The following is a 27,190-nucleotide window of genomic DNA, read 5'->3' as shown; positions in this document are numbered from 1 at the left end:
ATTCAATTCATTACAACTATACGAACATATCACCAATTCTGTTACTTTCAAATCCATTTCATTCAATTCAGAACTATTATTCACTTCAATTCGTTTGGAAGGCTCATTTACAATTGGTTCAGTTTTCATTTCATTCGGATTTTCATTCTTTAATACACTTCGAATACTTTCATTCATTCCTTTCACATACCAACCTTCATACAAATCCATTCCACCTTTCTTCTCTAACCCATGTTCCCATTCACTTTCACGAATTGCTGTTCCACTGCTTTCATCAAGCAAATATCCCAATCCATTTCGTACAAATTTACCATTTTTTATACTATATCCTCCTATATATACTGGAATTCGATTCAATATTTCATCATTACTATTCTCATCATCGTTTTCAGCATATTCGATCATTTGGTTATTATCAACATCAAATTCACGAATCATTCGAATCAATTTGTCTTTTGACCAATATCCTTCTATCTTTTCTTTACCATCATTTTCTATATCATATTCGATTCCATAACCATTTCGATTCATTTCTTCATCAAATCCACCTCGATAGATCACCACATCACTATCATTATCTTTTCCACGCTTACTTCGAATTGTCATTATCAATCCTTCTTTACTATTTTCGATTCTTCTTCGATCTCCATCATTTCCAACGATTGAATTCCAGTTTTCTCTTTGTAATGCTTTACCATTTTCATATTCTGTCACTCCACCGATTCGTTTACCATTTTTCATCATCCATGCAAGACTCAAGATTCCTCGATTGAATAATTGGCAACGACCTTCTACTTTACCCTCTTTCATTTCACTCAACAAATACTCATTGGAATGATCTCCTTGATATAGGGTTACTTCATAATCGACTCCATTAATGGAAATTATCTTCTTTTCCATGGTAATGTAGTCATTGAGTAAATACCTTGATTCTCTGGCTTGTTTTGAAGAATCTATATAATTATGGCTTATGGATATGAATACAATCAAAATTGTTGACCATAATGAAAAAATACTGATTTCCACTTTTACCTCAGATTATTCTATAATTTTGGCGCATTCCTCTTATTTCTAAAATATGCACATAATCCTCAGAATACTACCTTATTGCATAATTAACAGAATAATAGGTATATGTTTTCAGCAATTGACTTTTTTGAATGATTGAGACGTTTCTATGTATACCATTATAGTAGATATTACTTATTTCTTTGTCATTACCATCAGGAGAATAATCCGTAGATATTTGTATATTATTGTGTATACAGAGTATTCTAATTTATATTATTGTAGTATTATTATGGAACTAGTGTTGTCTGACCAGTTTCCTTTCTCTTTTGGATTTTTATGATTCCTATGGTTCTTTATTTCTCTAGAATACACTAATTTCCTGTGTTTGAAATTCCTATTGTCGTTTTGTGTTTTCTATGCCATTCTCTCAGGTTATTATTGTATAAAATCGTAGAATTCGCCTTTTATTTCTGTCTTTTACATTCCTGGATAATATTATTGAAAAATGAAGGTATGCATCCTGCTTGGGTGTTGAACATAGCATAATAGGTTGTATATTCCATATGAGCCTTTTTTATTTCGATAATTTCAAATGATTGTTACGAATCCATATTCTCAAAACCTAGCAGATGATTACATCAATGTTCTCTTTTTCGTTGTAGTCATTCATCCGCTTATTACACGTATTATTGTCATTATTAGTATCTTATTCCTGCTTTGTAATTTGATTTAAAACCTTGACCCACTTTCCCATCCATTTGCAGCATTTTCCTTATCACATTCCCTCCTTAATCTTAATCCATTCCTCCTCTCTTCAACAAACATTGAACAACTAAAAGAATGGATCATTTTCATCAAAACTACTGCTCTCACTTTCATTATCTTCTTCCACCTCCACCTCCATCGATTTCTCCTCTTCTTGCTTTTCACTATCCTCTTTCACTCCCTGTGCTGTCTGTTCCATCACTGACAATAAGCTTGGAAGGCCTTCAAACGATTCCAGTTCCAATTCCTTTTCTTGCATCGCTTTTTCCTCCTTCAGCATCGCCTGCGCCACATCAGCTGGCATAACCTACGTTCAATCACCTTCCTTCTCCTACAGAGTGCTTCTCCAACTCCATTTCGTCATAAATTCGTTTGAGTTCTGCCAGATCTTCAGGAGAGATCGCCTCATGGCTGAACTTGCACTTGTCTCCTCTTGTACAGTTGTGAGTAATGTGGAAAAACATGCAACCCACTTTCTTTGGATCGTGGCTATAAATACAATTTGCTGGGTGTTAGATTACTCCATTTCCTACGCTCAGTGCATACACCGTTCTTTAAAATATTGTAACATAAAGGTGGAGGGCCATCATGAAGAAATTCGCAATCTTTCCGGTGACATCGACCCCTCTTGAAAAACTTGCACTCTGTTGCCATTTTCATTCGTTTCTGCGTTTCAACCTACCTATTCATTTCAAAGAATATAATGAAATACCAATTCTGCCTGTCGTTCTAATCGAGTTGGCTTCTTTGTTTGATTTTTTGTTTTTTCGCTCTTCTTTTGCTTTGTGGGTAATTGCTTGTTTGAAGTTGGAAGATATACGAAGCCAGCAGAGGTTTCGACCAGTTCAAGATGTTTTGGGTCCTTTCCTTTTTATCTTATACACACATTTAAAAAGTTACCTAGCGAGGCAGGACTTTCTCCGCTCTCTGCTAATTCCTCCTTTTGTTTTGATTTTTCTGGGTTTCTCGGTCTTTTCCTCTGGGCTACATTTGATTGAAAGCAATACTCAAGAATACGAGGAGGTTTGCTTAGGCTTAGTTGAAGACGAGGACCGCTTAGCTTTTTTGAAGATAAAATGCTCTTAAAGAGAGCAAGCATATCCTCCCACTCTCTGTTTTTCAATGATAAGATGCGTGATTGATTTTTACATTTCCAATAATAGGCAATAATTCGTTCATTTTTGCCGCTCTTTCTAAATTCAATTTGTATTATCGATGGCCAAGAAAGAGAATGAATCTACAGATGGAGAATACTCGAGTCAAGGTAACCAGGTAGAAGAGGATACTGAAGAGGATGGATACAATGAAGAGGACGTGTGGATTGCTTTAAATTCTTTCATTGTAGGAAGATTTTGACAGTGAACCGGAAGAGCCATCGAAAAAGCGCGCTGCTCCCCAAAAGAAGAGCGCTCCGAAATCTCCAAAGAAAACAAAAGTTTCTAGTTCAGCAGCAACTAAAAGTGGGTAATATTGAGATTAGGTTATCTTTAGAAAGTGCAGGCAAGAAAACAAAGGAAGGTCAAGAAATGATGGGATGTTTATGTCTAGAAAAGGGTGTGAAAAAGGAATTGACAGAAAAGCAAGGATATGAAGTGGTTTTACGGTATATCAATGAGCAAAACAAACCTTTTAATGCCCTGACGATCTTCGAGAATTTGCACAAGGAAGTCAAGAAAGCATACGTTGTGCGAATCTTAGCCCAATTAGCTCAAGAGTGGATGTTAGTCGTGTAGCTCATTTGTAGTGGCAAAATCGTCGAGAAGGAATATGGAAAAAGCAAAGTGTATTTTGCAGATCAAAGCCAATTCCCCGAGATCGATGAAGCCGAGTTCCAAAAGATGGATCAAGAGATAAGCGCTCTGGAAGAAGAGGAAAAGTCTCTCCAAAGCGAGGTGGGAATGTTAAAGAATGGTTTGTTCCTCGCAATGATTGAAGAGTAGAACTGAAAGAACTGGATTCCGCGCTGAGCGAAGCCGAGTTGGAGAAGGGAATCGCCGAGATGACCGCTAATATCAAGCGAATGGAAGAGCGTGTGGCCAGCTTGCAGTCGTAATGGATCGGATTGTGGAGTGAATCGCAGAGCCGATGTGATTGATCCTGCAGAACTCGCCAATCTTCGATCGGAGATTGCGCGTGCTGAGAAAATCTGGAGACAGCGGCGAAGCCAATGCCGTGAAGTGATCGGCAGCATGGCGGAGGGGATGGACAAAGGGGATCGCGAAGTGATGGAGATGATCGGATTGGAGACGGAGGAAGAGCTGGGCATTCCGCTGCCTTTTAAGCGATGAAGAGGAAGGGTTGGGAGGATGTGTGTTGTGTAGTGAATGAGTTTATTAGATTGTTTGTTTGTTTCCACATTTATTGGAGAACTATTTGTTTTCTTTTTTGCTCCCACATTTATCGGAGAACTATACGTTCATTTATTCATTCATTCATTTGTTCGTTTGTTTGTTTGTTTGTTCCCAGATTCATTCATCCAATTGCTCTTTTTGCTATTTCACAACAAACACTCAAAAAGATCCAGCTACGAATTGACTAAAAATGCCACAGGCGTCGAAACGTTCCCATTCGTGCTCCGCCCGCCTTGTTCTGCACGGTTCCATCGGGAGCCTTCCCCGCCTTCCCCGCCTCTTCTCCCTTCATCGCATTGCCCGCATTGCCCGCATCCAAAGGACCGGAACTCGTCCCCACGTTCTTTTCCTTCCCCTCCATCTCCGTCTTCGCATTCTCTCCAAACACTCCACTCCTCGCCTCGCGTTTTTTCTCCTCTTCGCCTCCGCTCGTCTTCTCCGCTTCTCTTCCTTCCTCCTCCGCACGCCTCATTCTACTCACCACGCCTCTCCACTCCCCACGAATGCGCCGAACTCGACGGCGTCAGCTTCCCTACCGCTCCGCTCGCCTCCTCCGCGTCTATTTCTCATCGCCACGCCTCGCATTCACCCGCCACCAATCGATTTACGCGGTAGCTCAGCGGCGCGGGACGCAGCAGATCGCGTCGCAGATGCCCCGAACTGTCGATGCAGTGCTTCGGGAGAACCGCGGGATTGTGCGCCAGCGATTCGTCCATCCAATCATACACGCCGTCGTTGGGGATTTGCTTGGATTACGCGATGAGCGCTCGCTTACTTTCCGCTTCATGAGGTCTTGGAACAGGCGGCGAAGATACGCGTAGTCGGGACAGTCGTCGAAGCGCAGCGCGCGACAGTATTCCAGGTACACTTTGAGCTCGTCGGGATAGCCTTCGCAGAGATCGGCGACGGAGAGCTAAGGGAAACGCAAGAGGAAAGGCGACTTGGACTTTGAGCTCCATGATTTTGGAGTATTTTTCCTTTTTGGTTTCGGCGCGAAGGCCTTGCCAGGGGAGTTTACCTTTGAGGAAGTAGAGGAAGATGTAGCCGAGCGATTCCAAATCGTCGCGGCGACTTTGCTCCATGCCTAAATGATTGCCCAGCGAGGCGTAGCGAGGCGTTCCTGTCAGACTTTTGTTCTCGCGATAGCTGGATGTTAGTTGAGTGAAAGAAATGGAAAACGGAATGTGAGCTTTGGTGATGGGGTTTCGGTACCGTTTACTCAAGCCAAAGTCGATGAGGTGGATGATGTTTGCTTTCTTCCCCAAACCAATCACAAAATTGTCAGGCTTCATGTCGCGGTGAATAAACAACTTGGAGTGCAGAAACTCGATTCGGAGTAGCATTTCCTGAGCTAACATGCAAACTGTTTTCAGTGTGAATCGTCGGTTACAATAGTTGAACAAGTCCTCCAAACTCGGCCCAAGAAGCTCCATTACCATCACATTAAAAGTTCCTTCCACTCCGTAATAGTACACGCTTGGAATACCAATTCCTCCCTTTAAGAGTCGATATACTTTATACTCAAAACCCAGTTGCGGGTTTTTCGATGTTACTGACTCCAATTTGATGGCCACTTCCTCACCTATGCAATCAAATACAAGACAGAGCAAACTACAAGAAGAAATGTCCGTACCGATGTAAATGTCGCCAAATGCACCGCCTCCTATTTTCCTACCTAGTCGATAATTGTATCCCACTCGTAAATCCATTGGGTTCAAACTTTCACTCAAACAGTGGGATAAACTACACAAGTACCACTCTTTTTTGCAGAAACATACGATGAGCAACAAAAAAGATAGCACGGATAGTTTTTTGCAAACTTTTGTTTTTGCAGTTCCACACGTAAAGTAATAGTCTATATTTATCAAGAATTCACGTTCAAAGATTCATTCTTTGAAATATTAGCAATGGGAAATACTATTCGGTTATTCTATGGATCATTAGAATACGGAAACAATGAAGATGCGATTCTCAAGTAGAAGTTTTATTTTCCCTGTTTGAAGAGTGTTTTCCATATTGCACACATCATTACTACTATCATCATTATTAGCTTCACTTCACTATTCAACTCACAAAACAATTAGAGTTTTATTCAACCCTTCTCGGTTTTCTTCTTAACTTATTCCAATGAACGAATCTCAGAACGAGGTTGCTTGTAACTTTTGTGGGATGTGTGGATGTACGATGGATATTGCTGTTGCGTATCTCCAATGCTGTGACTGGAATATCGAAGGAGGTAAGATAGCACAATGAGAAATTGATTTTGTAGCGGTTTCGTTGTTTTTTGATAAGTATGCCTCGTCCAGCATTTTTATGGTGTAGCGGAGGAGCTCCACTGGTAAATGAGCCAATCATAGGGACGGATGATAATAACCTGAGTGGACTTGTGAATACTCCTGCCAACTGCAATCACTTTGCTGAGGGTGTATGCGCCCCATCATTTCCATTCTTACACGCAGATCAAACCATTGACTTCATCCACTCTTGTGTACAAGGAAGAGTGTGTCTATTGTTTTTCCAAATGGGTACAGCATTCTCCCTCTTCTCTTTTTTTATCTCATAGGATCAAAACAAAGGAATCGACGTCTGTCTTACCTGCTACCAGGGATTCTGCACGGGTTCTGCAGAACACTCCCGCTTCCACTTCAAAAAATCGGGCCATCCGCTCTATCTTCGTCTTTTCCGTCATGAACTCCCTTCCCCTGCTCCCGCCTCCACATCCGCAGAAAACGCCGATTCCTGCCCAGAAAAACTCACGAAGCTCGCAATCGGCGTGGAAGGAGGCGCTTTACCCCCCTCTCCGATCTACGAAACGGACATGCAAGTCGTGTGTCTGGCTTGCGATCTTACGATGCCAGCGCCAGACTTCGTTGTGTTTGATCCTGTTTGTGACACACAGGTGCGTGAAATCGGGGAGCGGATCTTGTTGAGCGCGTCTGGCGAGAAAGAAAAAGAGCTGAGTCAATGGGAGGCGGAGAACGCGAAGCCATGTCCGCACTGCGAGGCCTATCAACGCCCCGATCCCTGTCCACACGTCGATCTGAGTGAGAATCGCTGGGAACGCTGAGGGACAGAAACGATGCGATGCGAAGACTGCGAGTTGGCGCGGAATCTGTGGCTGTGTTTAGAGTGCGGAACGTTCCATTGCGGAAGACAGCAGTGGAACGCGACGGAGGAAATGCCGGGAAATGGCCACGCGATCGAGCATTTCCGGAAAACAGGGCATTGTCTGGTGGTGAAAATCGCCTCGATCCAGGAAGTGAGCGTCGCTGCGGCTTTCTAGCGATTAGAATCACGCAGATGTGCATTGCTACGCGTGCGATGACGATCCGGCTTGCAACTACGGCGATGTGCTGCTGCCGTCCATCCACTCCGTCCTCACCGCGTTCGGCGTGCTGGCAAACGGGAAGCTTGTCGGTCTACCGAGCTCGCAGCACGAAAAATCGCTGCTGGAAATGAATCTTTTCGTGAACACGGAGTTCGATTTCTCCATGGTACTCTCCACACACTCCGCCATTCACTAGAACGATCCTCAGGGCGATCCCTACCCGCTTGCAGCCACGCCGTCCGCTTGCGGACTCGACAATCTCGGAAATAGTTGCTATCTGAACGCCATTCTCCAGTGCCTTCTGCATCTCCGCTCGGTGAACCGGCTGCTCCAGAACGCTTATTGGAGCACGCACTTCCAATACTGCACCAACCCTCTTCCTTCCAGCTGTCTTCTCTGCCAGTTCTCCAAAGTCGCTCAGGAAATGCGCAACGGCGCGGCAGGGAAGCACGTGCAGCCCAGGCTGCTGAAGCAGGCGATCGGCGGCGTAGCGCCGGATTTTAACAACACACAGCAGCAGGGTTCGGAACGAAACACGCAATGAATTGCAGATTGCTTCGAGTTTTTGACGGTGTTTTTGGACGCGTTGGGCGACGCGGCGTGGATGCGCAGATTGTTCCGCATTCCCTTTCATTACAGCATGAAGGTAGGGGAGAGGAGCGATTGGAGAGCAGTGCGAAACGTGCGGAGCGCGATCGAACGGTCCGCAGGACGAAGAAATCGCGCTGAACGTTCAGATTGCGGAGCAGAACGAATCGCTGGCACAGCTGATAACGGCGAGCTTGGAGGGAGAACAGGTCGAATTGCAGTGTACTGGCTGCAATGGAAGTAGAAATGGAGAAAAGGATGAATGGCAGAATCGATGTGGACACGAACGATGGTGATCGATGAATTCCCCTCGGTGTTGTGTGTTCGAATCAATCGGTTCATTGTCGACCCGCAGACATTCGCCATTCGAAAGAATACTGTTTCCCTCCATCATGGTGTTTTGTGTGTAGAGTGCTGTGGAAATCGATGAGGAAATCGCAGTGGCGAGGTGTCTCGACCCGGAATTGAATATGTCGAAGCTGTTGGGCGTGAGTGCTGATTTGTAGAACCGAGAAAAGATGGTATAAATTGGCAAGTGTGTGTCTGCATCGTGGAGACAAAGCCGATTTCGGGCATTATGTAGCTGCCTATCGCGAAGAAGGTGTGAAAGAGTGGGTGTTGTGCAACGATTCGAAGGTTGTCCTGGCTGCAGATGCTCCAATTTCGGAATGCTACCTTGCATTCTATGAGAAAAAGTTGTGAGTTGTTTGTTTTTAAAAAGAAAAGAAAAGTGTGAGAGTGATTCGATGAAACGCCCGTCTTTTTGTTTGGCTGTATTCGAAAGAATAATCAATAGAACTCCTCGCTTTTAGGACGAACCAATATGGTGCGTTTTGTTGTATCTGCTTTGATTTCTGTAGCCCCAGAACGAGTTTATTGAGCTACATCAGAAACGACACGGAGTTCGTTTTGATTACTATGAGAGAAAGTGGGGTTTCATTTCTTATTGTTGATTTTGCTAGGAGAAAGAAGGAAGCACGAGCAGGTCACGAAAAGGCAAAATACGCAAAGAAAGTGCATGGAATTAAGGGAATTCTGCACAGTGCTCAACGATACAAGGAGAAGGCGGCCATGCGTAAAGAGTAAGTGGTGGGGAATGGGTAGGACGTAGAATCAAGATGCACGAGGAGCGTTCGAACAAGCACGCCACTACGGACGCCACTCCCGAGGGAGCTCTTCCTGCCTACCTTCTGGATCGTGAAGGAGTGTCTCGGTCAAAGATTCTGAGCAACACAGTGAAGCAAAAGCGTAAGGAGAAGGCTGGAAAGTGGACGGTGCCGGTTCCGAAGGTGAACCCGATCGCCGATGCGGAGATGTTCCGCGTTCTCTCGACAGGAAAACGGAAGCAGAAGCAGTGGAAGCGAATGATCACGAAAGTGACGTTCGTGGGCGAGGGCTTCACGCGGAAGCCTCCAAAGTACGAGCGCTTCGTTCGTCCGACAGGACTTCGGTTCAAGAAAGCGCACGTTACTCACCCCGAATTGAAGACAACGTTCTATTTGGATATTATCGGAGTGAAGAAGAATCCGCAGAGCAAATTGTACACCGAGCTGGGAGTGATCACGAAGGGAACGATCATCGAGGTGAATGTGAGCGAGTTGGGATTGGTGACGGAGTCGGGAAAGGTCGTATGGGGTATGGAAGGAAGGAAGGACTGAGGGATAGGCAAGTACGCGCAGGTAACGAACAATCCGGAGAACGATGGATGTATCAACGCGATTTTGCTTGTGTAGTTTGGTTTAGAGCGTGTTTAAGACAAACAGAACACATAGACACAATACAGTAATAAAACCAGTGAGTTAGAATTGGGAAATGGGCAGAGACTGAGAAACCACACTCCCTTGATACACAGATGCTTTAGGAACATAAGCGAGTTTACGTTTATAAGAAATTCCTGAAAGCAGAGGCGAATAACCATGAATGGAGGGATGGTAGAGGACTTTGGCCACATAAACATTCGGAGCGGACTTGCTACTATTTGTTGAAACTCTCCAGGAGAGTGTAGGAGTCACAACTTCGACAGTTTGTTTGGAGCTTAGTTCCTTCATAAAACGGGTGTATCTCTCTCGAAAGGAGCGTTTGTCTCGCTTTCGATGCATCATAAAAGAAAAGATTGATTCGCCTCCTTCTTTTGACTTCGGAGAGCTGCAGGCTAGTTGTTACACCAGAGTATTCAATTTCATACATGTTGCAGAATCTGAAGGAATAGATAGTGCGTCTTGTGAATCACTAGAAGTCATATACTCCATTCTCTCGTCTTCAGTACTAACGGTAATGGAGTTATCACCGCTAAGTTGCGCCTCTGCGCTCATGAGGGGAAAACCAAACACAAAGTATGACACACAGAAACAGGGAAAAGTGGTACCCAGTACTATTTTTGGAATGACAAAAGTGGAAGGAAATATTAGAAAAAGCGATTGAATCCCCCAATTTGTTTTTTCTTGTGCGTGCGTCGTATTACAGATATTCAAGTGACGTCATATCACAAAATTGAAGGATGTTCAACGCGATCAAGCAGAGTGCTCAGAAAAGTGTAATGACAGTAACGTCATGGTATCGTGTACCAGCAAAAGTAAAATATTGTGAGAGTGAATAATGAAAACAGGGAATGGATCGTTTTGAGTTACTAGCGATGTCTTCCTGTGTCCCATTTAAAGCAAGCAAACAGTATGATTACAAATATCATTTTGTATGCCCGTTTCATGTCGTGGCTCCCTACTTGTTCAAATCCTACTTTCCAGGTATTTTAATATTGTTCAATTCATGGTATAGATTCTTCGTATCCATGGTTGCAGTATGTAACTGAAGACAATGTGATTTTAACAGCGGAGTTCCGAGACGTGCGCTATTTTATAGCTGTATGAGGGATAGATGAACGGAAATATAACAAATCGCGTAGGTGTGAACAACAAGGTGATTGCCCACAATTATCGGTAGGTCTCTGTATTGTTCGGGTGATTCGCATAGCGATTTGTGCTGTTTCCACCTCCACAAGGAAGAAGAAGCCCTCGAGACCCTCAAAATGTATGGGATGGATCCGTCTCCCTCCAAACCGCCCCAATCCCAACCGCGTCCCAACTCTCTGGAAGAAGTCGACGCGCTTCTCTCCCAAGCAACATCCCGCGTCGAGCTGCACAGCTCCTCGATTCGTCGTCTCCGTGAAGAAAACGAGCCCTACAACGCCGTCCACGGTCTTCAACTAAGCGAAACTTCGCCAAAGAAAGGAGAAGTTTGAACGTTGAGACGGACTGAATTCAAGCCGATTTTGTTGGCCGGACATCGACGAGAAGCGCGCGAAGACGCAGAAGGCCGCGATGTGTCAATCCTAATTCCTTTTGTTGTGTTTGTTTGTGTGGATGACGAGCAGACGAGCGAAGGCCGCGCGCTCCACATCCAGGACGGACGGTCGATGGTGACATCGAGCGTGGTTCTGCCTGGCGGAATGGTGGGCGGAGGAGCGTTCGATGTGGAGGGGAATTGCAAGGGGATGATTGAGGGAATCGTGCATTCTCCGGGAATGAATATTGTGTGGAGAGAGGGAGGGAGTGATGAGTAGAACGGACATGTGGTTCCGAATACGCATGCACAGAATGTGTATGAGAATTGTGCTGCGATTATCAACGCGGATGTGCTGTCGGATTTTGTGGTGGATGTGGAACTGGGACTACTGGACGATATGCAGGAGGAAGTGAGGAAGATGCGGAAACAGATGGGCGAGGAACAAATCAAAGAGGAAAAGCAGAAGATAATGAAGCCGATGATGGAAGCGATTCAAAAGTCGCAGTGAATGAATCTATTAGTCTGGCAATGAATGGAATGTTTGTTGAATCGATAGCAGGCCAATTAGGGTGAAGAAGTGTAGGAATTCTTGTTTTCTTTCAGAAACATGGATTAACTATTCTATCTGAATAAGGAGGTTTTATATCTAGATAAGAACTATTCCATTCCTATTCTCTGAAGTGGTGGGGATATGAGTCGAAAGATCAGTAAAGATTTCTTATCTTCCATCATTTCTCATACTATTGAAAAAAGAAATCTGAACAACAACACATTACAACCCATATATGCAATTACACTCATCCATTGAACAACTCAGATGTTAACAAAGCTTTATTCTTCATGTATGATTCATTGGTGACATAATAATTACGATATTTTTACAAATTTGTGAATACCTAAATACTCGATTATCGTTAACTTTAGCTCAGTATCACCAATCTTGGACTAACAACTCAAGAGGCTTTTCCTATTTGCAAATCAATCATAATCATTACACAATATGCATAGTATAGAGACTAAGAATGGAAATTTCCAAATGTTGGTATATAATTCAAATCTGTGTAGTCTTTCATGGTATTTACTATATAATCAACAAGGATGAATATAACTAATATTACTACAAATAACAATATCAGCAATGTTGATAATGATAAAGTGGAGGATAACAAGAATGGACTCTATGCTAATGATAAACATACTTATCCCAGTTGTGAGACTTCACTGTAATTATGATTGGAGACAGTAATCAACTACCATTTTTATTGCAATTAGCGAAGATAGATAACATAAACAATATCAACAACTGGAATTCTAGAGTGAGTATTTGGAATGAAAGATATCACTCAATGTTCTTAACTTCAATCATTCAAATAAAGATTAGTATTTCTGTGAAAGGGTAAAACTAAACAGTAGTCAAAGTATTATCATGCGGACACACAACAGAATACATCTGTAAGCTACTATTCAATTGGTGGGTTTTATGGTAAAAAGCTCATTCAAGTATGAGCAGGCATAATGCTAGATTTCCATTTTATTTGCACAAATGGAATGATGGAAAGAAGTAAGGGAATGGCGCTTTTTACGCAAAACCCGGTGGCCGTTTGATTTGAACAAAACGCGGCGTGACAACAAATACAAACCCTTTATTGGTCGTTGGAATCGACCAACCGATTTTGAGTCCACAATTATCGTTCCTGGGTTGACTAGCCGATTATGTGGTCAATAATATCCAGGTGCATGAAAGCAGTAGACATACCTAGCAAAGGTGAATTATTGTTATTTCTCTTGTATTTACATGTTTGTTTGCTTATTTGTAATAACCGAAAGCCAATATGTGTACATTGTCATCACAAATCCATCTATTGTTGTCTATGCAAGTCATAAGTGTCTTTGGTAAAGAAAGAACATGCATTATTCCATTCTCATACAAGATTCACCTATCAATGGTTCATTCGATTGGATCAATCCTTATAAGTTCAGAAATCCATTTATCACTTCCATCACTGTTCTATTCAAACCCAATCAAGTCATGTTCAATATTGTGGATTCAACCAATGTGGTGACAAACATCAATGGTGAAGAGGTAATGATCTCGCCTGGTTATTATACACTGAGTGAAATCATTGCCATTCTGAACACCATGATTAATACTACATTCTCAATTTCCACAATGGCTACAAGTTATGAGTGTATTTGGATCCACTCTCCATACTCTATCGATACCACGAGGTACATATGATATCGTAACGATCATTGCAATGTTGAATGCGAGTGATGCTCTATTTGAAGTAGTGTATAGTGGAGAAAATGCATTTCGAGTCTATAACCAGTTTGTGATTCTTCCTCTGACACAACTCATTCATTCCTTGAATAAAGCGATTCATTTGTCGATGTGTGTGTGGAACATGAATGAGATCAAGGAACTATGGAAACGACCAAAACGAAGAGGTGCAACTCGAATGATCATCAGTGGATTCAAACGAAACATATACTTCATCGATCTTATCGATTTCTCTTTCAAACAACACAAATCGATACAGGAAGTGTTAGGATCACAAAAGAGTACTGGATTCTATAAGAATCGTGGATAAAAGTACGTCCTTGTATGTATTGATGGATATTCGAAATACCTGATCACTCGGAAACTGAAGAGTAAGAGTACCACAGAAGTCACTCATGCGATGAAGGATATCATTCAGACATATGGTGAATCACCAAAGCCTAGTTGTTCGGATCGAGGTACCGAGTTCACCAATGCCATCTTTCGTACCAATATCTTGAACGAGTATGATATCACCATGTATCACATGGATTCAGCGAATAAGGCAGTACTAGCTGAACGAACAATTCGAGATATCAAGGAAAACATCATGGTTCCTTCCTTCCATTCAATCAATGGAAAGGTGTATGGTTCGACTTGATCGATGGTGCAGTTCGTCGACACAATGGAAGGAAGAACAGAGACATCGGATATACACACAATGACATTTGGAACAACAACGATATCTTGTACACGGAGAAAACAGAACCATCCAACATGACAGCAAAGGACACAACACCTCAATTCGATGTGGGTGATTATGTTGGAGTGACACGAAGACCTCGCATTCTGGAAAAGCGATCATTGACGAACAAATGGTCTCAGGACTTGGTTGAAGTTGTTGACATTGACGATCACATCATGCCATTGATGTACGAAGTGAAGAATGTGGAAAGCGATAGCACACAGAAGTGTTATCATTGGGAACTGCTGGCTAGCAAATGCAAACCACAACCAGCACCACCCATCACTCGATCCAAGAGTCGAAAGGAACCCAATGCATTGAGAGAGGCAGCAAGATCACATCGACCCATTACGAGCACCCAGAAGAAGCAGATGAAGCGTCCCCTAGGTGTTCGAAAACGATCGTGATGCTCTTCACACCACCTAGAAGCATGATAGGAAGATTCGAATACGTACGAAGGACAGGAGAGGTACCAACATTTACAACAGCATAACCAGTATGAGATACAAGACTATTCAATGTATCGATGTACGGTCTGTCTAGGATAGGCGTATTGTCAAACGTGACTAGCACTCGATAACCCTTTTCAACCACCGATTCGATTGAGTCGCAATCGTTGAACATGTCATCGGGAAGGTATGTTATGACATTCGTGGTCACCAGGTAGGATCCGGACGGCATTGGTGGCATACCATCACCACCCCATTCGCCATTGAATGATTCGGTAGCTTCTGGTGTGTACTCGAAGACAAATGCTTCGTTCACTTTCACGATGCATGAAGCACTGCCCCACGAGTATTGAGGAACACCATCCACTGTTTCTCGAATTAGCACATGATGACCGTCCTTCTCTGGCATGTTGATGAGCATGTTGTCGAGCTTCTTGAACGTGTAATTGTTTCCATTGCTGCTGAAGATGTACGACATTTACTTATTTACTTTGGGGAAACGATGTCTCCCCGGGGCAACACAGTTGCCCCCGTTTGGCGCTGATATGCACGAACGTACACACCCTTCAGACATGCGCCATCATCGATGAACAAATCGGACAACTCTGGAGGCACTTCATCATCCACCACCTTGAAGACCACGCGAAAATAGTAGTTGGAGAAGAAGTAAACAGCACGATTCTCAGTTTTCACAGACACTACATAAGGCTGAGCGTAGTACGTCCTGCTGAAGACGTTCAGAGGCACACCGAGCAGACCATTGGATTCCAATTGAGGCAATAGATACTCCCACTCTTCCTCGGCAAACAAGGGAGGATGAGTTTCATCCAACGTCATCTCCATACAATCATAGTCGTGCAATATTAAACCACAGTTCACATTCGATTGCGGGGTGCGAACACTGAAACCGAATAGACGCTCACAATTGATCGGATACTTGGTATGGATGATGATATCGGCGAGTTCGATATTCTCGTCCTCACAAGTGCGTACCAGGGAAGGCCATGTGTTGCTCTCTGTTTTCTTGTATTTCATTTAATCACAGCGTGAACTAGGTGTTAGAAGAGATAAATATAAATACATAATAGAACAATGAATAGACCTACTCACATATTGTACACTAATACTGGACGAAAGATTAAGATTGGGCACTCAAACCTGGAAACGATTGGCAGCCAAGTACTAAATGATCGATGGGTAGTTCACATACCAGTTCATTCCTGATTTACGAGCCTATGTGTAGAACAAGGTACTCGGAGTGAAACAAGTAACACCTAAAAGATAAGTGACACACAGGCGCACGGGTGATCCAAAAGGTGAGCGTAAGTATCTGATTGTGGGAAGCATAGCATGGAACGAACGATTTCTCGAGTATGAATGGAATAGACATGAATTCGGTGACAAGCGAAAACAACCGTTGCCTGAATTTATGAACACGGTGGAGAAGAGACGAGAAATACATTGAAACAAGTTTTTCGCTCTGTTTGATTGCAAGTCGCGGAAGGACGCTTGTCAGATGTGATCGATTCAATTATCTCTCGGATATGCACTCACGTATTATCACACTGTAGATGGGAACATGTACAAGGAATGGATGAATGAGAAACGAACCAAGAAGGACTTTCGCCTCAAGAACGATGATGACAATAGACTCTGGGTTCGGCTACCTGACTGTAACCGTGAGGAGGAAGTGGAATCGATCAATCTAGTATTCGATGAAAGCAGTGAGTTTAATGAGGTAGCGAAGAAGTAAATCCTGAATGGCATGCGCGATTATCCTCATTGTTTCATCTCCATCATGGCATACAATCTCATGTAGACACATGATAGGGAAGCCAAAATACTCAATCTTACCGATGATCGATTGGGACACCTTCGCATCAATCATAAGGATTGCATCGATGAGTATTGGAGGATTATCTGAGATGGTACAGAAACGCCGTGAAGGAACAAGAGACGGAAGGAAGTGGATTTGTTTACCGTGGTTGGATCAGCTTCCATGTCGAAATGTTCCCACTTCGCACATTCGTTGGTTACACACACCGCACACCTTCGATCCTTAGATGCATGGTGGTCAACCCGAATATCGATGACAACCGATGCCTACAACGATGTCTCATTCTGGTAAGTGAAGGAAGACACAAGATCATCACGAATCGTAAGATGGGCGATCCGAGTGTGTACAACAAGTGGTAGAAACAACCAGATAAGTACAAGGTATTCGGTCTGACAATTCACGAAATCGAGGAAGGAATGAACATTTGCGATAACAAGGCATTCGATCAAAGTGAAGAGAAATTCGCGAGATTGGCAAAAATGTTGAAAGTTTATCTCACTGTTTTCAATATCACTCTGTTACTTTTATATGATGACAACTTCAAGGACAAGTATGCTTTATTCACAAACTCTCAGGTATTCAAGTCACAGGTGGATGGAACCACCCTCTCTCTTTGAATCGTGTATGACATGCGAGGGGAGGGGAAGGAAGTATTCCCAAGTACTTCTTGTACATCAAGGATTTGAGCGATTTCAGACATCTCATCTTTCGTCAGAGTGATGCGAAGCATTATCGTCTCGCAAGAAACGTGAAATGCAGATTCTGTAACGACTTCTTCGGATCACAAAGAACTGTCCAAAATCATGAAGTGCAGACGCATCGCGAACTAATAGATGATCGTAATCAATACGAGTTATCGAGAGAAGAAACACGTCTGCGATTCACAAACCAACGATTCGAAATGCTAGCACCTGTCGTCGTGTACGCGGACTTCGAGTCAGCCATTGATGACAAGAACAGAAACAAGCCGATCATGTTATCCTGTTTGGCCGTGTCACGCATTCCAGCCATTGATAGCCAACTGCGAGTCTTCCATGCACCACATGAGAGCGAAAAAGATCTTCGTCCTTTCATGGACTATCTCATTCAATTGCAAGAAAACGTGAAGAAGTACCTCTTCGATGAATTACCACTCGAGAACACTCCCGAAATCGAGAGAGATTATCAGTCTACGTCTGTGTGTCCATTCTGTCACAAGAAACTGGAGGATGACAAGGTGAGACATCATGAACATGTGGGAGGTGAGTATTCGAATGGCACCGAGACCCGTTTTTTCGAGGCTGGACAGTTCATCTGCACCTGTTGTACCAAGTACAATCTACAACTCTCATTCAACAAGAAGAACTATCGTCTGCCAGTTTACTTCCACAATGGATCGCACTACGACTTCACATTCATCATGAAGATCATCGCAGCTCATTCAACCTCTAGTGACTCCTTGGAGGTCATTCCAACCACTGAGGACAAGGAGATGCAGATTGAGTACAACGGCATTCAATTCAAGGACTCGTTGAAGCTCATCAGCAGTCCACTGCGTTCCATTGTGGCTCAGACACTCGGTGGTAACCTCGATTTGTACATGCACACCAAACAACAACTATGCAAGTACTGCGAGTCGCGGAGCAAGCAATGGAATGACGAATACATCGATTTGTTGACACGGAAGGAACCCATGTTCTACAGTCTCATCAAATCGTACGAGTCATTGAACAATACCGTCATTCCTTCTCGTGAGCAATGCATTGATGATATGAAGGGAGAGATGATGCCCCAAGACGAATATGATCACATGGTGAAGCTGTGGAAGACCTTCGATATCAAGACATGGGGTGAATACTACGAATTGTACAATGTACTCGATGTGACTCTCATGGCTGATGTATTCGAGCACTTCCGAAACACCACACTGAATGCATTCGGTGTTGATCCAATGCATTACATCACAGCACCACAAATGGCATATTCGCTATTCTTGAAGGTGACAATGGAGGGCGATCATAGCGAGAATAGCCTCATGACCCTCGCAAGGAAGTGGGCTCAGGATATCATGCGCATCAACGCCAACGAGGGACTTGAGGAGAAACAACTGGTGAAAGTGTTCTTGAATCGCATGGGTGAGTTCTATGATAGCAAGGGCATTCGATTGATGGAAACAAATGATATCGATGACTTCATGCGATTGTTGAAGAACCTGCGAGGAGGTATCACACAGATCGTGAAACGACATGCCAAGGTCAACATTGACAACAAGGAGCAAGCAACGTCGTGCAGTGAAGGCATCTACTACCTGGACGCCAACAACCTGTATGGTGGAGCCATGCATCGAATGATGCCTTATGAGTTGGTGGGTGTACCTGAGCGACGAGAAGTGATGGAGAAGATCAATCGTGACCCGAATGGGTGGGTGTAATCACTCAAGACGTTCGGTAAGTATGGATTCTTCATCGAGTGTGACATCGAGGCACCAGTGGAACTCCACGACAAGTTCAATGATCTGCCATTCTTTCCCGTACAGAAGGCGGGAATGTACTCCGATAGAATCAAGAAGTACGCTGAGAAGAACGACATCGTGGACAAAGTGAAAGAGGTGAATACACCGAAGCTCATCTGTGATCTTGTACCTCGTCGCAAGTATCTCGTACATTACTCACTGTTGCAACTGGGCATTCAACAGGGTTATCGTGTCACTCACATTCACCACCTATTCGATTCAAGCAGGCACCATTCATCTTCGAGTATGTGAACATGCTGAGTGAGAAACGAGCGAAGTCTAAGACCACCGTGGAGAAGAACCTGTATAAGCTGTTGGCAAACTCGACCTATGGCAAATTCGTGGAGACTGGGTTGAAACGGATGAAAGTGAAGTTCGCTAACACATGGAATGAACGTGAGACAATCATTCAGAAGCATGGGTATGATATGATTGCTGGGACTACCATGTATTCTGAGAATCTCATCGGCATCAAGTTGAATACACCGGTGCGCAGGGTGGAGAAGCCATTCTTTATCGGGTTCGCCATTCTCGACATGTCCAAACATATCATCTACGATTTCTACTACAACGTGCTCAAGACGACATTCGATAATGTGGAGCTGTTGGGACAGGACACGGACTCACTCATCGTGCAGTTGAACGATCGCGGCAACATCGTTCACAAGATGTGTGACATGTACAAATCGTTCGACTTCTCGGAATTGGATGACACGAGCTACTTCTATGGTGAACTCGTGAAATACTATGAGCATGAAGTGGACAAGAGCAAGTTACCTTCGCTCTCCTCGTTCCTCAACTTCAACAAGAAGTTGCCTGGTCCTATCTTCAAGGACGAACACAACGGACATCGCATCACAGAGTTCGTGGGACTTAGACCGAAGATGTACTGTCTTGTTGATGAGAAGCATGTAGTGCACAAAGCAGCAAAGGGAGTTCCTCGCAATGTGGTAATCGATGGAGAGAGAATGAGCGTGAAGAACATCGATTTGTACAAGCGTGTCCTCGAGGCAGAGAAGAAGGGAGATGCAGTGATCGAAGGTAGCTTCAAACGCATCAACAACCAAGGGTTCGATATCACCACAAAGGAGCACATTAAGACCTTCATGATTTGCCCTTACAATAAGTGATGGATCTTGGACGACAACGTGCACACACTTGCGTTTAGACATTACCGATTGAAAGACATGTAAAGGAGAAGTTGTTTCTAGTTTGGTCGGGGAATTAGAGATTTCTAGAAGTGATGTAAGGGTTTCGATACATGTACAGGTTGATCCAGGAGAATAAGCCCTTCTCCGGTAAGCCTTAGATGAGCATGGAGTAGTGCATGGTCTTTCTTTACCATTCTAGTCGGTAATTAGCACGGTTTTGCGCGAAAAGTTGATCCCTACCGACGTGCGGCGTCAGGGGTGGCTCGGATTATATGGAAACGTGGGGCGGAGGGGCAGATTAGCACGGCTGATCGGGCTGACGGGTAAAACAGCAATTATGGAGCGAAAAAGGCGGCCTAAAAAAATCGCTCACAACAAGCCAATAACTGACTACCAGACTTGTAATGATGTTTTTATTTTGCTTTCTATTTCACACAGAAAGTGCTATTGTGAATAACAGATATAAATGTGATTTATATTCGTAGAGAAGAAATAGACAAATATTGCATTTCCATAATTATCAATAATTTCTATTCAGAATAAACCTCATTACATACTTGTTAATATCACATTTTATCTTTTATTTGTAATAAACATAGAGGGGAAGCCAATCAATGCATTGTTACATCATTTCAAGAGAAGAACTTGTATAAGGTAGGTCGATGTGTGAACACTTACTAATGCCGGAATCTTATTATACTGGATAACACAAAAATCAAAACAAAATACGGAAAATGAGCAGAATAGGAGAAAACAAGTTTTATGAGCTAACTGCTTAAAATAGATTTATAAAGGAGTTTAAATATGCAACTGCAGTTGATATGACTTTATTTGGCAACTAACAGATCATCATGCCCTATATACAATATACAATGAATTCTTGTTGTTTTAGATAAGGAGAGTAAGAAGCACAGCTGATTAACCAAAATACGCAACATCGTCTCACACTTGTTTTGAGTCATAATGCCATGGTTATGTTCCTCTTATTATGAAACATCCAACAATTTGACTTCGGCTAAAGAACAGATACTTCATTGAGTACCCCTTAGTATGTGTATATAACAAGGTATTATTGAGCAACATAAATGAAAATCATAGTATTGCTATTTTTTCATAAACACAAATCGAAAGGATATTAAACTGCTGATGTAAAACCACATATTTTATGTATATGGCAGAACGGGATATTTATCTTTGGCAAACCAGAATCACAGGATCGGTGTTTCCCTTTCATTTAATGGAAAGAAACAATGGTTTCTGGAGACTTACAATACAGCATTCTAATCAAGCTTATCAAATTGAAACACCTATGAATAAGTGGAATATAGATGGCCTTGCAAATGTTTACAACCAGAAAAACACAAAAATAGCGGAATTAACATTTCAGAACGGAACAGTCAGTGGCCCGTGCAAACTGTACGATAGTGAAGGTAAATTGTATTTTAAAGGGACTTTGGAGGACGGATATCGTCAATGGAAAGGTACAGAATATGATAAGTCTGGAAATGTGAGATTTGACGGATTTTATGAAAAAGGGGAAAGAATTGAAACGATTGTTCCTCTAAAAGAAATGCCAGGATTTTGGACAGAATATGATAAAGATGGGAGACTGATTAGTGTTACTGGACGAGATGATTATGGTAGAAATGAAGGGATTTGTTACTTCTATGATGAGAATGGCGAGATCAATCGAATCAGTGAATGGAAAGAAGGTAAAGAAATGTCAGATACTGGATATTGCGAGATATACGATATTCCCCGGAAAAATTGGTATAAAGGACGTTTTAAAAAAGGGAAGAGACTGACCAAAATTCCTTGTAAAAGGAAGAAAGGTTATTGGCAAGAATACAACGAAGACAACCAGCTCTTTGCTATTTTTGGCCAAGACAAAGAAGAGAAAAGAGATGGAGTTTGCTATTTTTATAGCAATGGGTCAATAAGTCGCATTAGTTTTTTGAGTCATGGAAAGGAAGTTAAACTGATCAAACAGTTCAATGGCTCTACAATGGAAGAGTATTATGAGAATGGACAAAAATGTTATGAAGGAGGATTCTTGGATTCTTTTGAATTAGATTATCCCCGAAATGGTGATGGTGAGGAATATTATCCAGATGGGAAATCTCTATTATTTAAAGGAAGCTATAACAATGGAAGAAAACATGGAAAAGGCAGAAGCTATAAGAATAACGAAATAAACAGGAAGACAGTTTGGTTAGCTGGTTATTCTAAAGAAGGATTGTTGCTTACACTCTTGGCAGTAATAGCTATGTTCATCGCATCACTTTTGATCGATGTGATTCTGGGTCTCGTTTTTCTGGTGATTGCTATTTTGCTGATTATTATCCGATGGAGTTGCTCTAAACTATTAGGCAATTCAATTTGCAACAGAACTGACCTAAAACTAATGGCAGACTATTTCAGAGATGAGTATTCGAAGAGTACCAAAACCGGAAAAGGAACGAAAAGGCTACTGAGTTGTTTCTTTGGTAATATTTATTTTTCTGTTATTTTCTTCGTATTTTTATTGCTGATCTGTATTTGTACTAGTGCTCATTTTTACTACAATGCTGTTAATACGTATGTTAGTGTATTTCAAACGACATACACTGCCAAGTCATTTAGAAATAACAATATTGCAGGCTTTCGATTAAGCTTCAAGCCATTTCTTAAAACAATAGAAATAGAAAACCAATGTTTTGAAGTTGCTTCTGTGTTCCAACTCAAGGGACTGAACTCGCTAAATTCTGTTAAAATCGGTTCGAAGTCGTTTACTAAGGGAACAAGCAATTTCGGAAATGATGGATCGAAATCATTCCATATTTTGAATTGTAAACATTTACAATCAATCCAGATCGGCGAATCTAGCTTTAATGATTTTGGAGGTGACTTTGAGATAAGAAACCTCCCTTCTTTAAGGTATCTTGAAATAGGTGTGATGAACACATCATCCTATAATTTCTATTCTGTAAAATCGTTTATAATTGAAGGTATGGAGCAGTATTACTAGTCCATAATTGAATAGATCTTCCTACGCTCAACACGATATCTTTTGGAGATTCTGTATTCTATGATTTCCAGTTGGCTGCTTTCAATAGTAGGGAATACCACGAGTGTGAGTGCTAATGACTAGATCTTCCTGAATTGCATTCAATCAATCTGGGTCAGCATGCGTTGTATGGTAAACATGATGTGTCCTGTACATTGATGATGGAAGGTACGCCAAGTAATGAGTGATGTAAACAATAGATCTTCCGAAATTATCATCAATCCATTCTGTAGGATATAGTTTCTATTATCCTCGCAGTGTTTTACTCAATAGTATTGCTAGGTAGTATTGATAATCATAATGTAGACATTCCTAATCTTGAAAGTGTGGAATTGCCAGATTCATTTGGATATTATTTTTACTTAACTGTAAATAGTATGTGTAAAACGATTTTTGTATAACGTGTAGATGTTCATAAATTGTTGTCACACTATGTACCTAGCAATGTTTATCACATCGATGATTTGTATGAATCAGTGGATGTAATTCCATCGGATGCTGAAAAGATCATAGTGAAAGAGAATTCTTTTGGTAATGCTGAAACCTTATCAATCAATAACTACCCGAATTTGACATCCATCGTATTTGAAGATAATACGTTTAAGAACGTGAATTCTGTGGAGATCAATGGAGATAATATCGAAGAAGTTGTTATTGGGGATAACTGCTTCTCGAAGTCGGAGTCTGGAGTGGAGGGAAGTAGAAGATTGGAGGATACAGGCAGTATTGCTTTGACTCTTCCACATACAGAGCATATCAGAATTGGAAGTAAGTCAGCACTGAATGTGAATACATTGGTGTTAAATGAGCTATTAGAGAGAGTGGAATTTGAATTGGGCAGTGAATCGATGATGAATATCAATTTGATTCGGTATAGGTTTGGAATCTCAAATAGTACTATTTACAGTATCAAAATGGTAATTGAAAGTAATAAAGGACAAAATGAGAAAATCGAGGTTGAAGTGATTAATACTCCTACTCCTACTCCAACACCCACTATGACGCCAACACCTACTCCAACAATGACGCCAACTCCTACTCCTACTCCAACACCTACTCCTACTCCAACTCCTACTCCAACACCTACTCCTACTCCAACTCCTACTCCTACTCCAACAATGACGCCAACTCCAACAACGACGCCAACTCCAACTCCTACTCCAACACCAACACCTACTCCAACACCAACACCTACTCCAACTCCAACTCCAACACCTACTCCAACAATGACGCCAACTCCAACTCCAACAATGACGCCAACTCCAACTCCAACAATGACGCCAACTCCAACGCCAACTCCAACTCCAACACCTACTCCTACAATGACGCCAACTCCAACTCCAACAATGACGCCAACTCCAACGCCAACTCCAACTCCAACAATGACGCCAACAATGACGCCAACTCCAACAATAACGCTAACTCCTACTCCTACTCCAACAATGACGCCAACTCCAACAATGACGCCAACTCCAACTCCAACGCCAACTCCAACACCTACTCCTACAATGACGCCAACTCCAACTCCAACTCCAACTCCTACTCCAACGCCAACTCCTACACCTACTCCTACAATGACGCCAACTCCAACTCCAACACCCACTATGACGCCTACACCAACAATGACGCCAACTCCTACTCCAACTCCTACTCCTACTCCAACAATGACGCCAACTCCAACAATGACGCCAACTCCAACACCTACTCCAACTCCAACTCCAACTCCAACTCCAACTCCAACTCCTACTCCAACAATGACGCCAACTCCAACTCCAACTCCAACTCCAACTCCAACTCCTACTCCAACAATGACGCCAACTCCAACTCCAACTCCAACTCCAACTCCAACTCCAACTCCAACAATGACGCCAACTCCTACTCCAACACCTACTATGACGCCAACTCCTACTCCTGAACCTTGGTTCCCTATTTATGATCCTTTCATTCTCGGAGATAACTGCAATTATGCAACTCCTGATGTTTGCTTACAGGAGATTATTTCTGAAACCAATCTGACTAATTTATATTTGGCGATTCGTGATGCTTATCCAACCAAGGCTTTGGCTTTTACTCGTGTGATTGCTCTTTCTGGAGTTGATCAAACCAATATTGAATTATGGAGAGTCTCTCTGAGTAAACAAATTATGAATACAGCTACCATTGATTTATATATTTTGCCTGATAATAGGAAAGGTCGTGCAATTAGTACGGAACGCGCCTTGCTTCATCTGGCTCTTGCTCAATTCACGATTCCTCGTATTCTTTACATTGGTGATGGTACATTAAGTCGTGAAGGATTTGCTGATGTATTGAAATATATTGTGAAAAATAAAGATAAAAATTGGTTTACATCTTTGGAAGAAATTTATGTTGTTAGAAACAATATTGCTATGTATGATATCATACAAGCAGCTGCGACTCCTGGTTATGCTACTGGACTTACTAATCAAATTGTATCTTATTTAAATACAATGTGTACTGATAAGACCAATTTCCCTAATTTGAGATTGATTAACCTAAGAATGAATGGTTATAACTTTCAAGGATTTGCTAGTTTTGCTAATGAATTGAGAAATGCTTGCTCTGAATCTACAGGTGTGGATGTACTTGCTGACGAAACGAATCCGAAATATCCTGTGTTCTGTGTAAGTGATGAAGATTTTCAGGGATTTTCAATGACTCGAACTTATTATTATGATATGAATAATGCAAAAGATGCTGCTCAATGTCGTTATAATTGGAACTGGGAAGTGAATGGAAGGAAAAATAATGACATCATTGGTCCTTATCCTCTGGATACAACTAATAACTGCCCTGGTTATGTACTTCCCACGCCTGGCACTTCTCCAACCCCTTCTCCTTCTCCTCCTCCTGAGTGTGGTGAGGGACAAATTGCGGTGCAAATTCAACGTACCTGTGGTTTATGGAAAGAAGAAGAATCATTTGAAGTTTACGAGGGAATAGAAGCTAATTTGGGAAACCTTATCTACAGCCAATCTGAATGTAGTACGTTCACAATATATTTGTGTATGAAGCTAGTGGAACATACAATTATAATGCATGATAGATGGGCAGATGGTTGGAGTGACGGATCATCAGTCATTTTGAGGAATGGTGATTTGGCTCTAACCTTTGACTTGGATACTATGACAAATGCTGTGACAAAAGCGTTTAATGTTGAAGCTCTTGTTCCAACTACTTTGCCTCCTCCAACTACTTTACCTCCAACCACTCCGCCTCCTCCAACTACTCTGCCCCCAACTCCTGGAGAAATAGATACACTAACAGTTTGTGAATCAGAATATCCGACAATTGGTTCTATACCTCGAACTGTTAAGAATTTAATATTCGGTTCTGGATGTTATATAAATACACCTGAATTGACTCTTGGTGGTTTTTCTAACCTCCAATCTGTCCTATTTAAGACAAATTCGTTTAATAATACACATACTGCATATATTGAGTCTTCCACAGTAACTTCTATTACATTTGAATCTAATACATTTAATGGAAATTCTAATGATGGATCTCTTACTTTATATACGTCTGTTCTTGTTTCATGTACATTTAAATCTAACGTCATGAAGAAAATTAAAACGATTTATCTACGAGAATTGTCAAAGACAGTTACATGGACAATTTCACGTCCCAGTTTAATATCCGTAACTCATATTAAGTATTATAAGGTGGGAACTATGATTCCAATGAGATTAATGTCTGCTATCAAAACTAATGGAGGTAATACTGGATCGGTTACTTTTACTCCCTATACTCCAACTCTTGCAGCCTTATCTCGATTGATTACTCCCATTGAATTGTCTTTGTCTTCTGTTGATACAGGATGTGCTGAGGATCAATCTTTGCTGGAGATTATTCGTACTTGTGGAGT

At 42.1% G+C, this 27,190-nt stretch overlaps 8 protein-coding genes; 5 read left to right on the top strand and 3 right to left on the bottom strand.

Moving 5' to 3' along the window:
* Nucleotides 1-1,843: 1,843 nt before the first annotated feature.
* GSBLH_T00002046001 (uncharacterized protein) lies at nt 1,844-2,885 on the bottom strand (the record flags this gene model as incomplete). XM_013040557.1 has 6 exons in its annotated part: nt 2,794-2,885; nt 2,677-2,760; nt 2,489-2,643; nt 2,310-2,454; nt 2,112-2,281; nt 1,844-2,083 (listed from the first exon to the last, which is right to left on the bottom strand). The coding sequence occupies exons 1-6, from the start codon at nt 2,873-2,875 to the stop codon at nt 1,844-1,846; spliced, it is 876 nt and encodes a 291-aa protein (XP_012896011.1). The 5' UTR covers nt 2,876-2,885.
* A 417-nt stretch (nt 2,886-3,302) lies between these two features.
* GSBLH_T00002045001 (uncharacterized protein) lies at nt 3,303-4,101 on the top strand (the record flags this gene model as incomplete). XM_013040556.1 has 4 exons in its annotated part: nt 3,303-3,490; nt 3,521-3,687; nt 3,717-3,825; nt 3,857-4,101. 4 exons carry the CDS (start codon nt 3,303-3,305, stop codon nt 4,062-4,064), a joined length of 672 nt encoding a protein of 223 aa, XP_012896010.1. The 3' UTR covers nt 4,065-4,101.
* A 188-nt stretch (nt 4,102-4,289) lies between these two features.
* Nucleotides 4,290-5,836, bottom strand: GSBLH_T00002044001 (uncharacterized protein; the record flags this gene model as incomplete). XM_013040555.1 has 5 exons in its annotated part: nt 4,290-4,873; nt 4,903-5,040; nt 5,069-5,273; nt 5,307-5,709; nt 5,743-5,836. 5 exons carry the CDS (start codon nt 5,834-5,836, stop codon nt 4,694-4,696), a joined length of 1,020 nt encoding a protein of 339 aa, XP_012896009.1. The 3' UTR covers nt 4,290-4,693.
* Nucleotides 5,837-6,311: 475 nt separating this feature from the next.
* On the top strand, nt 6,312-7,194 carry GSBLH_T00006380001 (uncharacterized protein; the record flags this gene model as incomplete). The annotated part of the gene is made up of 5 exons (XM_013040554.1): nt 6,312-6,363; nt 6,397-6,418; nt 6,450-6,552; nt 6,587-6,652; nt 6,691-7,194. The coding sequence occupies 5 exons, from the start codon at nt 6,312-6,314 to the stop codon at nt 7,192-7,194; spliced, it is 747 nt and encodes a 248-aa protein (XP_012896008.1).
* Nucleotides 7,195-7,206: 12 nt separating this feature from the next.
* On the top strand, nt 7,207-8,473 carry GSBLH_T00006379001 (uncharacterized protein; the record flags this gene model as incomplete). The annotated part of the gene is made up of 6 exons (XM_013040553.1): nt 7,207-7,386; nt 7,418-7,621; nt 7,652-7,976; nt 8,007-8,101; nt 8,130-8,283; nt 8,313-8,473. The coding sequence occupies 6 exons, from the start codon at nt 7,207-7,209 to the stop codon at nt 8,471-8,473; spliced, it is 1,119 nt and encodes a 372-aa protein (XP_012896007.1).
* Nucleotides 8,474-8,789: 316 nt separating this feature from the next.
* On the top strand, nt 8,790-9,787 carry GSBLH_T00002043001 (uncharacterized protein; the record flags this gene model as incomplete). XM_013040552.1 has 6 exons in its annotated part: nt 8,790-8,813; nt 8,840-8,869; nt 8,904-8,971; nt 9,006-9,125; nt 9,155-9,678; nt 9,709-9,787. The coding sequence occupies 6 exons, from the start codon at nt 8,790-8,792 to the stop codon at nt 9,774-9,776; spliced, it is 834 nt and encodes a 277-aa protein (XP_012896006.1). The 3' UTR covers nt 9,777-9,787.
* A 22-nt stretch (nt 9,788-9,809) lies between these two features.
* On the bottom strand, nt 9,810-10,355 carry GSBLH_T00002042001 (uncharacterized protein; the record flags this gene model as incomplete). XM_013040551.1 has 2 exons in its annotated part: nt 9,810-10,195; nt 10,229-10,355. 2 exons carry the CDS (start codon nt 10,353-10,355, stop codon nt 9,843-9,845), a joined length of 480 nt encoding a protein of 159 aa, XP_012896005.1. The 3' UTR covers nt 9,810-9,842.
* A 112-nt stretch (nt 10,356-10,467) lies between these two features.
* GSBLH_T00002041001 (uncharacterized protein) lies at nt 10,468-11,856 on the top strand. XM_013040550.1 has 7 exons: nt 10,468-10,615; nt 10,649-10,784; nt 10,816-10,883; nt 10,915-10,976; nt 11,011-11,272; nt 11,303-11,569; nt 11,600-11,856. The coding sequence occupies exons 1-7, from the start codon at nt 10,541-10,543 to the stop codon at nt 11,828-11,830; spliced, it is 1,101 nt and encodes a 366-aa protein (XP_012896004.1). The 5' UTR covers nt 10,468-10,540; the 3' UTR covers nt 11,831-11,856.
* The last annotated feature ends 15,334 nt before the right edge of the window (nt 11,857-27,190 follow it).

Source organism: Blastocystis hominis, assembly GCF_000151665.1.
Source record: "Blastocystis hominis, Singapore isolate B (sub-type 7) whole genome shotgun sequence assembly, scaffold_16".
In the NCBI taxonomy this organism is placed as follows: domain Eukaryota; class Bigyra; order Opalinata; family Blastocystidae; genus Blastocystis; species Blastocystis hominis.
The sequence above is the reverse complement of the archived record's forward strand: the minus strand, read 5'-3'. Positions and strand labels throughout refer to the sequence as shown.

Bases quoted from the DNA above. Each gene is read 5' to 3' on its own strand.
- GSBLH_T00002041001 (XM_013040550.1), top strand. From the start codon at position 10,541: ATGTTCAACGCGATCAAGCAGAGTGCTCAGAAAAGTGTAATGACAGTA. The intron at 10,616-10,648 runs GTAAAATATTGT...TAATGAAAACAG, and splicing joins GGTATCGTGTACCAGCAAAA to GGAATGGATCGTTTTGAGTT. The intron at 10,785-10,815 runs GTATTTTAATAT...TTCATGGTATAG, and splicing joins GTTCAAATCCTACTTTCCAG to ATTCTTCGTATCCATGGTTG.